The following is a 14,236-nucleotide window of genomic DNA, read 5'->3' on the forward strand; positions in this document are numbered from 1 at the left end:
CAAGGATGTGACAACATTTTTGGACAGTCCAAACTCTAAACAACATAGTTGAATAGTAAAACATGCACTAAAAGTGGAAAGAATTCAGGGGCACAGATAGAAGCCTCGATACGAGTTCAGCTGAACCCAATTAATTTTTTTTCTCAATCTAGAACCCACACAATTGAATTCAAGGATCTGCTACAGGAAGAATTCAGCCATGTTTTTCTGTACAAGAAAAAACTAGAATAGTTGAACCTTTTCTCTAATAAAAAATGAGCAAACTATCTTTTCTTGATCTTCTGCAGAATGTATGCTATGCAACAAAGCTGGATCAAGAACAAAACAGTATCATTTTCATGGAGAGAGAAGACATACCTAAGGCAAAAAAAGAATTTTACAATGACTACCTTCTCAAATGTATTGTTTTTAGGCGGTATAATGGAACTCAGAGAAAATTTTCTGAGAGCATTCACAAGAAAACATGTCACTTACAGATATACTTTAAACCCCTTTTCTAGGATGGACTTTCAGATCACTGGGGGTAATTGATACAGAATCAACACAGAGTCCCCCTTTAGAATGTGTGCAGTCGATCTGTTTCATTGAAAATCTAACTTCCGTCACAGGATCTGATGTACTGACAATAAATTCACCCACCTTGTACTCAAACCAGCTCCCACGCCTGATATTCCCAATTGGGTCGTCTTGCCCAGTATCATCTATGAAGCACTCATTAACTGTGTGTTGCCCATCAGAAGTAGATAGTTCATAACGTACTGGCCCCAAATCCCATCCATGAGTATGCTCAAAGTTGCAAGCACGCCGGCCGAGTCTTTTAAATATTTTCCCAAGGTGAACTCTGAATGTTACAGTGTATATACCAGGAGGAAAAGGAAAACTAACTGCGCCACTTAATTCAAACCACCATACCTGCTGGCAATACGCCACAGCATGGAATCTGCAAGAGTTCAAAATATGTGATATCCCTCGTCATCAACAACAAATCAGTTATGCAAAAGTAAAGAGGGAAAAACTAGCATGTTCATGTATAATTCAATGGAGAAAAGGAGGATACAATAGGGGAAGGACAGCCTGTAACGCCTCCCCACCCCACCCCAAAACACATACACATACACACACACAGCAAAAGAGGATAACATGAACAGTTCCAAGAGAAGAAAGCACGGAGTTCATAAACTAGCACACATTGGAACAAAGAGAATAAAAAGGACAACAAACATCTCATATCAATAAGATTACCATATATTTCACCCTATAAATTAGCATACTGTTGCAAGAAGTGCCGCAATCTGATACCAGTGGTTCAGTTTCATACTCTCAAGAAAGGAAGTTCATTGACAAAAGGGTGAGACATAGAAGCCAACTGTTGTCACTACTCAATCAGCTAGTATCAATCAAAATTAGAAAAGGAATGAGTAAGTTAACTTCAGTTCTAACCAGAAAAATAACTGGACATTTTGAACAGACAAATGCTCCTACAAAATCCTAATAGAGCTTAGTCGAAAAATCATGTAGCTAGGAAAATAACATCCTAACTACAGCTGATAAACTCATCAATACATCATCTCTTTTACAGACGAGAATTAGAACTCATACTATCCAGCAGAAGCAATAACGACCTAGGTCCAACATTCTATCTCATTTTTCCATCTTTTTCCCTATTATGTATATTTCTGTCTTAGATCTGATTACTACACCAACTTATCAAACTGATGAAGAAAAGCCACGTAAATGCACTCGAAGTCAAGGGAGCATGATTTCGCTGAAGAGGGAAAATGGAGAATATTTTACTAGACTGGTTCAATGCATGGATTTGCTGTTTTCTTGTCTCCTTCAGGGGGGAAACACTTTCAGATCCTTTTGAGAACATTGCTTCAACAATTTCTCAAATGGATGCAAATGGCATCTAATACATTTCATGTTTCAGTTCATTTAGGAATATACCATAGCTATGGGAGGCAAAGAAGAAGAAAGAGGAAGTGTCATGCATGCACTGAGCATTCTAATCCATCACCACATCTGCATCTAACTAATACCATTTAGAGCATAAGTTCACACACTCTGTATATTTGTTACAAAAGATTGATCAAACTTCGGCCTTCCTACCAAGTACAATCTCATTTGGTAGAAAGAAAAATTAAAAGCAATCTACTGATAACTCAAATCAGGCATACAAGCAGGAGGGTATAGCAAGTCAAGCAGTGTCAACTCAATATATTGAAAGGCAAATCAGAATGTTTTCCACTTAAGAATCCGCTCCTGCATTATCTATTTGTCAGGTTTAGTGAGAGAATGAGCTAGAAGTTTAATAACTACTACTTTAATTGAGTTAACTAATATTCATTTTCACCTCATGGTGAATACATGAACCTTGTTTTCACATGTCCCCAAGAAATTGGTCTGGTGATTGAGGCAAGGGAATAACTACTTGGAAGTTTTAGGTTCAAATTCAACACTTGGTTTGAGCCAATCTGCTCCAACCTAAGAGAGATGGTTACCTTCGCAAGTGTGCTTGTGAACTATTAAGTTTGCCGAGTGGATTAGACGAGGTGTCCATAAGTTAGCATGACTAATATTTTTAAAAATCAAATAAAGAACATTAAAGACAAACTCATCTTCACATGTATTGCTCATAAGAGATTATCATGTGATGCATGGGAAAATCCCAATGATATGTAGTCCAACTAAAACTAGTTCTTAGTATCATCTCATAAGAGGATATCCAACCATTTCAAAACTCCAAAATCATTTATATCACTGCAACAATAAACTTAATAATGACATAGTTACACATAGTTTCAACCAAATCTAACCTTGATTCTTCTGTAGGAAACCAGTTCCAGTGTCTCCTGTCTTCCACATTAGTTATTAACAATGCTTTCGAGGAGATTGACATACAAATCTTTCCACTTATTCTGTCCAACCATACCTCCTGCATTTTGTCCCCGTCAAAAACATACAGTTTATTGAGATCAAACATCACTCCAACATATTGTTGCTACAAGTTCAACTCATAAAACACCCAGCAAATTCAACTTCATAAAAAGGATCAACTTATTCCTCAACTTCCCTTCCCAGACCTCAAGAACAAGCGCGACTCAAAAAGCACTACACAGAGAATTAAGCCGTGGGATACAAGCAATTGAAGAAAGTACCATCCCCTAAAACCTATAATCATAGCAAGCTGGCCTAGACTCCATCTTTATCAATTTAGCAAAACTAACGTAATTATAGTTAGCCAACACCACTCATCCATTTGCTCATTTAAGACATGGGAAAGAAGGAACTAACAAAAGAATAAAGATATGGGTAAATAACGCATCAATGATAACACCCTGTCACAATCAAAAAGAAGCAAACTTGGAAGCTAAAACTTGAACATTAACCACTGTTCAACCACTGAACAGAGATTCTCACTCCAGCTCAGCTTGAAAGCTAAACTTGAATACTACATACATTGCATCATTTCTAACATCAAAAATAGTCTCAATCTATGACAGCTGCAGGAAAAACCTTACATCAGTTTTGACCTAAAACCCCCCATTAAACAAGTATTTATCTACCACCAAAACTGAAAATCCTTTAACCTTCCAAAATGTATTAAAAAAAATGTCAGCACAAACTAAAAAATAATGTAGAATTAACAAACTTCACAAAAATCTACATGCCTTATTGCCATCATCAAACGGCACGGAACGAGCTAGGAAAGCAAATATATCTTTCTTCGAGAGACCGTCGAAATTTTGCGGAGGCAAAAGGTCAAGCAAGAGATGGTAGTTAGACGGAAGTTTAGATTCCCAAACAGCATCAGAAGAAGCGGCACCTCGAAAAGCACGATTAAGCCGAGCTAGATTACAAATTTCAGGTGGATTCAGGTACATAAACACACACGCCACGCAGTTTTCCGGTATATCACCGAGTCCCGGTCTGCCGTTGGCTGACCCGTTTTCCGTCAGGTTGGATAATGATGCGCCCATGCGATTATGGAACTTTTAGCTTTGAGAAGGAAGAGGGCAATTGTATCAATTCATGGTTTATCACGGCGGTGACGCAGTGGCCGCTGGTGAGGTAGAGTGGTGGAGTGATGGCGGAGAACGGCTGAGTACGGAGGTGATCAACAATAAATTTTTTCTTAACGACTCATTTCCGTTCTCCCTTTAATTAAAGTTAAATATATATATTTTCCATATCTTATTTGGGTCAATTACATTAAATACTTCAATAATATAATTCAATTATATATTTTTTTTATTTCAAAATCAAATATTTATATATTATTTTGTATAAGAGCACTGCCGATAAGATTTATTGGTGATTAAGTATATTAAAATATAATAACTAAGTTAGATATATACACAATTTAAAAACGGAAATATTCATGTCTTGATTTTAAAAAGTTAATATTGTTGAGATATATTATTATTTATCTTTAAAAACTCATAAAAATTATTGAATGAGATATATCAATTATTAGTAATAATTGTTTGGGGGATTGTAATATAGAAGATGTAAATATTTAATTTTAACATAATATTTAAAGTCTTTTCATGATTAAATCATATTATGTGAGTATTTAGTGTAAGTAACAATTTTTATTCTTAGAACTATATGTGCAAATTTTTTATTTTTATTTTGCTTGGCTTTTAAAAAACAATAATAACAATATTAATAATAATATACTCAATGAAATCTCGTAAATAAAATTTAGAAAGATAAAAAGTATGTCTACCTTGTTATATTTTCTAAAAATAAAAAATCGTAATAAAAGACCGATAAAATAAAATAAAAATATAGAATATAAAGTTGCTAATAAAAAGGGACACTCTGTTTACAGCTAGCGCCACTAATAAACAAAAATTGGAGGGATATTTTATAGTAAAAGAACATGATTATGCAACACAACCATAAAAAGTTTTGATATAAAAATTTAGTATTTTTTTTTCTTTTTTTTTTGTTAATAGTATTGGTCCTTTTGGATAAATTATATCTGAATTAGCGATATTTTCCTCCACTTTAGTTGTTATAATTTCTTTTTATGATATACAAAAAATGAAAATTTATAATATTTTTTATATAATTTTTAAATATTTAAATTTTTTATTTAAAATATCGAATTAATATAATTTCGAAAAGAGCAATATAACAACTAAAAATAGACAGAGAGATTAATTAGGATTATAAGTAAGTTATTATTTTTTAGGGGTGGGTGAAATAATACACCAACATTAATTATCTCGAAATAAGAAGAATGAAAATGACAAACATACCCTTAAGGTCACTCAAACTCTTTTAAAAAAATTATGTAATGTATCGTATTTTATAATATTGGAATAGCTAATTTTAATATAATTAATCTCAATATAATAAATTTCAGCATAACTCAATTTCAAAACAAACGTACACCTTGTTTGGATGATTTTCATTCATTGTATTGTTAGTTTAAATTCAATGCTTGTTTTTATTATTATTTAAATTTTATTATAATCGTCTCGTTTATATCATCGTTAGGTAAAGACGAAAGATTTCATTTTGTGTAACGATCAATTTGATGTGATCACGAAGCTACCTTAGCGTTTTCTTTTTATTTTGTCTTTACTTATAAATTTGATGTTATATATCTTTTATCCTACCTTTTCAGATCTACCTAATATCTTACATTTTTTCTTGATTAATCATTCAAATTACCGATGTATGACATTATGTAACAATAAAAAATAATACAATAAAAAACATTTTTCATTGAAAAAAAAAATGTGACTACGTGAGACCGTAAATCGCCGTATGAAAAGCGATTTATGCCTTTTGTGTAGATAAGGGCATTTCAGTTAATTTAAGTGAAAAACAAAAATTAAGGGCCCGTTTTGATGGGCTTAATAAAAGCACCTTTAAAAAAGTACTTTTGAAAGTGCTAAAACTTATTTTTAAAATAAGCAGTCATGTGTTTGGATAAAAGTGCTGAAGTTGCTATGCCAAACGTGAAAAGGGAAAAATGGAAGAAAGAGATGTTAGGGTTATGTTGTAATTTGGAGATTGTATGAAAATATTAAGGGCAAAAAGATAAAAATGTGGTCAACTTAAAACAGCTTATAAGCTAAAAAAAAAAGCACCTCTACCCCAGCTTTTAACTTTTGGCTTAAAATAAGTTTTTTTTTAACTTAAAATAAGCTATTTTGAGTATTGCCAAACAGCTAAATAAGTCAAAAATCAGCTTTTAAGTCAGTTTGACCAGCTTTTAAGCTGAGCCAAACAGGCTCTAAGTACCTAGAAAATGCATGTTATTGTTTATGCATAGTATAATATTCTTTTTTATATTACTCTTATATAATATATAATTTCATTCTTAAATTATTATCCTTGACAGTAAACATCCTTCAATTATTTAAATTTTTGATAACTTTCATTTTTTATAAAAAAAATTTATTGAAAATTAATAAATTATTCATAAAAACATGTACGATTCACACTACTTTTAACAAAACTCTTTAAATCACCTAAATAAATCAATTTTGATCATTTTACGTACATTTATAATAATATAATAAATTTTTTTTAGCAACAACGCTTTGCATTTTCTTCCTTTTTAATTGACAAGTTTATTTTTTATTTACTTTTCGTTTGATTTGATATAAGAAAAAATATCAATGGAATTATTTTCTTTTCATTGAATCTGCAAAAAATGGTATCGGTCGGAGACTTTTACTTCTAATAATGAAAAACAAAACTTGAGTACTAGAGATCAAAATTAGTTGAATCTTGATTATCTCAATTATCAATTTTTCCCAAAAAAAGTTATTGATGTAATAGATATTTTGGATTTGCAAGGTAAAAATGGTGTGAAATTAAGCTCCGACTCCATTCAGTTGGTAAAGGAAAATAGCGGATTATGTCTCCTCTAGACTCACACCGTCCTAACTTTATTTTTTTAGTAACAAAAATAAGTCTCAATTTTTTTTTTTTAAAAAAAATGGATGCTTTTTTCAATCGGTAACAATATTATATAAATTTGTTTTTATGAGAATAGAATTAATTGCATACGTTGTTGTATGGAAATTCGTTTATTTTGTTGATAAATTTTAATAGAGGATGAAAGTTGTAAGTTTTAAATAATTGGAGGATATTATTTGTTAAGAATGATTATTTAAGTTTAGGTATAGCCTAAAGATGTTTTTAGCCAAAAACTCGTGGTATAAACTTCAAACTTTCGTATTTGTTAGATATTTTTCACAAGTAAGTTAATTTGGCTTAGTATTTTTACAAGTCCATAAATTTTTTCATATGAAAATATTACTATTTTTTTTCCTTTCACTATTTCAATCAAAAAATCTATCCGAACAGCTAGGAGTTGCGTTTTACGCCTTTTGTTTTGATAAGGCTATTTTGGATAATTTAACTCAAAAACATAAATTAAGTAACAAGAAAAATACATCTTATAAAAAATGCATGTTATTTTTATACATAGTGTAATATTCTATTTAATATTATTTTATATGATATATTATTTATAGATTCTATTCAATATTATTTTATACATAATAATTATGATATTAATATTTTTATACACAGAAAATCATGACATTGATAATATCAGTAATATTCTTATACTTATATATTTATTTAATATTATTTAAAAGATATAATGCATGCCAACTTTAAGGCAACACGTGAAAAATATCACTCGAAATTATTGTTAAGATATTAAATTTATGGAAATTTTTTTTATTGTCTGAACTATTTAATAGTGTATATTAAAAGTATATATGTGCCCACGTCTCATATTATTATTTATAATTGCGCAATATTTTTTATATCCACGTGAGCACATATATACATTTAAAATATATTGTTAGATAATTCGGGGTAAAAAGTTTTCTTTTCAGACTTTTTTCCTTATTATTTATATCACTAAAAACAAGAGATAAATTATCCTAGACATAAGTAAAACTTTAAAAGAACATATTTATCCCCGTTTTCCCTATAAACCAATGAAGGTCAAGCATTGAAGAGAAAAAAATAATTATAAGTGTGATTCTTAGAAAATAAAGATTATTTTAATGATGTTTTTTATATTCAATTTTAGTATAATGAATCGAACACTCAACGAAAAAAAAATCACATATTATTCACTAATTTTTACATTATAATTTTGGTTTGATTTAACGTCAAACTAAATAACCTGTAAATATAATCATTCAATACTTTAAAATTCACGATTTATATTTATTCAAATTTTCATATCATAAGATTCTATTAGATGAAAAAACTCTCTATTTGTATTTTTTTCTATTTCAAAGATTCAAATCAATAACCAAATTCTGATTTAGTTTAATTTTCTGGCCGAAATAATGGGCCAAGACCCGACTGTTAGTTTGGGTCAATACACCCAAGCCCAGCAATAATCTGAAACTCACAGATCGTAAACTGAACAAAATGGGCCTGTGGGCTCAGGAGTCCACTAATGGGCCCAAGAAACAAATGTTTTATATTGGGGACCTTCCTTTTGCTTCTCTTCTCCGAGACCCAAAAAAAATTGTTTTTTTAAGGAAAAATGACAAAAATCTCACATTTAAGTTCTCTTATTACCATTATATTTTATTGGTTTTACAAATTTCTAAAATCCCTCATTTTTCACACATCAGATTAATGTATCAGCACATCAAATTAATGTATCTCGCGCATCAGATTAGTGTATTAGGTGTAAAATGTACATCAGATTAGTGTATCATGTATAAAATGTAATGCATCTTACTTAACGATTAATGTATCTCACCGCATAAGATTAATGTATCATCGCTTATATTATTGGTTATAAACTTATTTGGGACAAATGGTAATTTCGCCTTAAAAGTATGTGATATATGTCCTTTGCTCTATAATAAATATCATGTCTTGAAAAATTTAATAGGTAAACGATTATGATTAATGATAAAGGTAAATTTGAAACTAAATGCAAATTATCCATGAATTTCATGAAGTTGACAAGTATTATTATATATCTATTTTTAATACAGTGAATAAGTGCACATAATGTAATCTTGTCAAGGGTAGTTTCAAAAGAGTGGACAATCTTTTCATATTCTTAGACTTCATGCTTAATCAACTACCTTACAAAAATTGAAACAAACAAAGTATCTAATGGGGAAGGAGAAGTAATAATAAAAGGGATAATTTATTGCATTTACAAAAGATTTTAGAACCTTACATTGGATTATTTTATTTGAACATCATTATTTAGTTTTAAAATTTTTTATATGTTTATCGGATCAAAATAACTTCATATATGTGATGTGCGAAACTTTGTATGATTGTGATAGTGTCACTCCACCCTCTAACAAGTCCCATCTATACCACTACTTCACACCCTACTTTTTAAAAATATTTATCAAGAATTAATTATATAAAAATACTTTAAAAATATTATTTCCTGATTACATATCATACGCAAAAAAATATATATATATATACTTGTTATTATTTTTTTAATAAAATACTTTTTCCAGCGCCGAACACACCCTTAGATTCTTTTAATATTCACAATTTCACAACACTTAGATGCTATTACTAACAAACAATTTATTCCTACCAAAATTATGAAAATATTCCTTAATGAAATATTTTGTCTCTTGTACTTTCTATTTTAGTATTTATCAATATTGTCCTCATCTATTTCAATGCTGATATAGGTATATACTTTTTAAATCCCTTCTTTCATTAGTCATTACTTGAAAATTAAATACAATTTTAATGATGGAGAAAGTTATATTAATGTATCAAGGCCAAGTCAACTATTAATACTGATTTTATCAACCAAAAAAAAAAAGGGTCAACTACTAATGCCGGCAGAATTTAGGAGGAATTAAATCTTTTTAAGTAGGGGAGGACATTCGGTAATATGGTTCGGTTTTGGTTTTTTTTCTTCAGTTTTTTGGTTTTTGGTTCTTGTACAACGTGTACCGAACATCGAACCAAAATAATTCGGTTTGGTTCGATTTTTATTATTTCGGTTCGGTTTTGTTATTTTGGTTTTTTTAATAGGCTTGCTTAGTGGGCTTTTTAAAATTTCAAAATTTACAAATTCTTTTGTTTGATTTTTCAGCTTAATAGGCTAAAAATAGTTAGATCAAAGAAGTGTCTTTCACTTTTTAATTTTTGTTTTAAATTATAATATTTATTATTTAATATTTATAATTAATATAATATAAATATATATTATAATATAATATATTTCGGTAAATCAAAATACCGAATAACACAAAATTACATATCAAAAACTAAACCGAAAACCGAAAAATACAAAAAACGTATACCGAATACCGACTCGAAAATCGAAAAACCGAAACTGAAATACCAAAAAAATTCGATTCGGTTCGATGTTTCGATTTTTCGGTGTTTATGCCCAACCCTATTTTTAAGTTGTTAACGATACAAATTACAAACTTAACACAATACATGATTAATTATGATATTTGTTAGATACTTATTTACCAACAATATTATGGTTTAAAATTCATTTAGTTTGTGATATTTCATTTAATTAAAAGCCAAATCTACTACGAATAATATGTTAAGAACTAAACTAAGAATTTTTTGATATTTAAAATACTTAAAAGATTCGAAAAATGCATAAATAGTTCCCAATTTACGCCCGAAATTTCACCGACATATTTATACTGTACTAAGGTCCTCTTATTTCGAACTTAGTTTATAAATATTTTTCTCCCCTTTTCGACCTACGTGACACTATCTAGGCTCAACACGTGCTGACAATTTTTTCAAGCTATCTGGTTTATAGTGCCACCTAGTTTGAAAATGGCAGAAAATTATTTATAAAATAAATTCAGAAGTTTAAGGACCTTAGTATAGTATAAGTGTGTCTCTTAAATTTCAGATATAAGTTGTTAGTTTTTATGCCCAAAAACTTAATCTAATAAAAGGTTAAGGAAACAAAAGGTTTTTTTTTTTTAATTTTAAGAAAGATATCATATGTCAACTCATGTACATGATTCATTTGGTTTGCTACTTTGTTTTTACGTGATCAGTTTTTGTGTCAAATCTTAAACCAATTTCGTTTACTATTAATAACCGCAAAATCGTTACCCATTAAATTAATGTTCTAATGGTTCTATAATGATTTAACATATCTATAAACTGATAAATTATAAGTCAAACTAACATACTTTAAAGCCGAACGAATGGACCGATATGCCGCCGTTACGTAAGATTTTGTTATAATAAATTGAACCTATAAATATGTTTGTTGCTGCCTGCCAACTACTACTGCTTACTTACTCTTATTTAAAGTGTAGCATGTGCAATCCTTCTATTCAATTCAATTCATGGAGTGGATTTGGGGATATATCTTTTTTTCTATTATTACTGTATTGTTCCTATTCCTCCATTTCCGCCGGCGAACGTTATTTAATAACGTTCGCCAGCAGCTGCCTCCCGGGCCACGAGGGTGGCCCGTGTTTGGCAGCATGCTCGAGCTCGGTAACGAGCCACATAAAACACTAATGGATCTAAAACAGAAGTACGGTCCAGTAGTTTGGCTAAAACTCGGTTCTATTAACACTATGGTGATTCTCTCTGCGAAAGCAGCTGGTGAGTTCTTCAGGAACCACGACATGGCTTTCGCGGAGAGATCAGTAACCGAGGTGATGAAATCACACGGTTATGATAAAGGATCACTAGCTTTAGCACCTTACGGTACTTACTGGCGGATCATGAAACGAATCATGACAGTTCAAATGTTAGTTAACAAACGGATCACTGAAACAGTGGAAGTTCGTCGGAAATGTATCGATGATTTGATCGAATGGATAGAAAACAGAGAATTCAGCTCCTCTGAAGGAATTCACGTGGCGAAATTCGTGTTTCTAGCCTCGTTTAACATGCTGGGGAAATTGTTGCTATCGCGCGAATTAGTTGACCCAAAATCCGAGAAGGGGACTGAGTTTTTCGCGGCGATGGTGGGGTTAATGGAATGTTCTGGACATCAGAACATTGTTGATGTGTTTCCATGGTTGAGATGGCTTGATCCTCAAGGTTTGAGGAGGAAGATGGATCGCGGACTTGGGAAGACGATTGAAATTGTATCGGGTTTTTTGAAGGAGAGGTTTGAAGAAAGGGAAAGGACCGGAGAGAAGAAGAAGGATTTTTTGGAAGTTCTGTTGGAATATGAAGGCAAAGGGAAGGATGAACCAGAGAAGATATCAGATCAAGAACTCATCTTGATAATTTTGGTAAATTTTGCATTTCACATAACTTTTTTTTATCTTAATTTAGTAAATAAACTAACTGAATGAGGTTATTAGGCCATCCGATGACCGTCTCTTAACGATCAGATCAGAATAAGGTAAAGTTTGAAAACAAGTTATGTACTTTTCTCAAATCAATCTAGTTTGGTAGATATAGAGAGGCAGAGTATTACTTGCGTGTGGATTCAGATAAATCAGTAGCTTTTTCTTAGATTCTGTATTATATACTTCAATTGTGAACGAAGTAACTGTTAAAAAAATGATATACATAGTTAGTGCACATAACTTAAACTCTTATACGAATCGATTGAATACAGGAAATATTCTTAGCTGGTTCGGAGACTACAAGCAGTAGCATAGAATGGGCGATGACAGAGCTACTGTGCAATCCAGACGCAATGGACAAGGTTAAAACCGAGTTATCCGAGGTTCTTGGAGATACCAAGAAATTCGAAGAAAATGACATCGATAATCACAAGTATTTGCAAGCTGTTGTAAAAGAGACGTTAAGATTACACCCTCCAATTCCATTTCTAGTTCCAAGAAAGGCAATTCAAGATACCGAATTCGTGGGGTATCATATCCCTAAAGGCACACAAGTTTTCGTGAACACTTGGGCAATTGGAAGAGATCCCGAGTGTTGGAAAGACCCTTTGGATTTCAAGCCAGAAAGGTTCTTGGATTCGAATGTTGAATATAGGGGTCAGAATTTTGAGTTTATTCCGTTTGGTGCTGGGAGAAGGATTTGTGCTGGAATTCCATTGGCTCATCGGATGTTGCATTTGGTACTCGGGTCATTGTTGCGTGAATTCGATTGGGAGATTGATGTTTCTGTTCTTGATGAGGCTTTGGATACACGAGATAGAATGGGAGTAACTGTTAGAAAATTAAAGCCATTGAAAGCAATTCCAAAGAGAAAAAACAGAACTCTATGAGTAAAGAAAGGCTCGTGGGCGTTTAGGACATAAAAATTGTGGAATTTAGAAAACAGTAGCATTTGTTTTCAAAGTTGAAAATTGGAGTTATGTTTGGACGAGAATACGAATTAAAGTTGTTTTTTGAATTTCTGTAAACTACCTTCATATTTTTTTCCATGTTAGGAGTCGTCTCGTTTAGTTTTTTGTTTTTGGAAATCAAACCGATGGTCTTAACTCTTAAAATATCAATATAGTGAAAATTCATATAGTCGACATCAACCTGTCTAGATGAAACCTCATGGAAGAAGGGGGCCGGGGTATCGAATAAGTGCAAGTACGAGAGTTAAACAAATATGTGTATCGCATTCACACCCTCCAATTTTAGATGTGCACAACTAGACATTTAAATTTGTATTAAGTTAAACAAATAGACACAGACGTTCTACGTGTCATCCTACATGGTTTACTATGTGAATTATGCCACATAGAACTCATGTGTCTACTTGCTTAACTTTGTCTAAGTTTAAAGTCTACTTTTGCACATTCAACGTTGAAGGACATAAATGTGAAATAAGGTCAAGTTAAATGGTTTATTTATGTATTATGCCGATTCTAAACTATTACTGACTTTCCAAGAATTCATAGGATTTTCCTTCCTTGTAATGTTGATTAGATTAATACATGAATATGCCCTTTAACTTAGCTTCATTTCACAGTCACGCCGTCTAACTTTGGTGTGCCCAAGTAAACACTTAAACTTGTATAAAGTTGTATAAATAGACACACATGTCCTACGAGGCATCCTACATGACAATTTGTGTCCTATGTGATGTCCTACGCGTATTATGTCAGATAGTACTCATGCGCCTTCCTACACAACTTTATACAAGTTTTAAGTGCCTACTTGTGTATACCCAAAGTTTGAGGTGCATGAATGTAAAATGAGGTTAAATTAAAAGTCACATTTATGTATTATGCCTTCTTATTTTCTGTCAACTTACTAATTATGGATTACTATCTAAATAATTATTTTTTTCAAATCAAGTTATTGTTTCAGTTTGA

At 31.4% G+C, this 14,236-nt stretch overlaps 2 protein-coding genes across 2 annotated transcripts; one reads left to right on the plus strand and one right to left on the minus strand.

Moving 5' to 3' along the window:
• Positions 1 to 99: 99 nt before the first annotated feature.
• Positions 100 to 4,147, minus strand: LOC107002822 (F-box protein PP2-A15-like). Its single transcript, XM_015200996.2, has 3 exons — positions 3,672 to 4,147; positions 2,817 to 2,935; positions 100 to 940 (listed from the first exon to the last, which is right to left on the minus strand). The coding sequence occupies exons 1-3, from the start codon at positions 3,978 to 3,980 to the stop codon at positions 484 to 486; spliced, it is 885 nt and encodes a 294-aa protein (XP_015056482.1). The 5' UTR covers positions 3,981 to 4,147; the 3' UTR covers positions 100 to 483.
• Positions 4,148 to 11,297: 7,150 nt separating this feature from the next.
• LOC107002821 (cytochrome P450 76A2-like) lies at positions 11,298 to 13,351 on the plus strand. The gene is made up of 2 exons (XM_015200995.2): positions 11,298 to 12,242; positions 12,575 to 13,351. The coding sequence occupies exons 1-2, from the start codon at positions 11,337 to 11,339 to the stop codon at positions 13,190 to 13,192; spliced, it is 1,524 nt and encodes a 507-aa protein (XP_015056481.1). The 5' UTR covers positions 11,298 to 11,336; the 3' UTR covers positions 13,193 to 13,351.
• Positions 13,352 to 14,236: the final 885 nt, after the last annotated feature.

This window comes from Solanum pennellii, chromosome 10 (genome assembly GCF_001406875.1).
Source record: "Solanum pennellii chromosome 10, SPENNV200".
Classification (NCBI taxonomy): Eukaryota; Viridiplantae; Streptophyta; class Magnoliopsida; order Solanales; family Solanaceae; genus Solanum; species Solanum pennellii.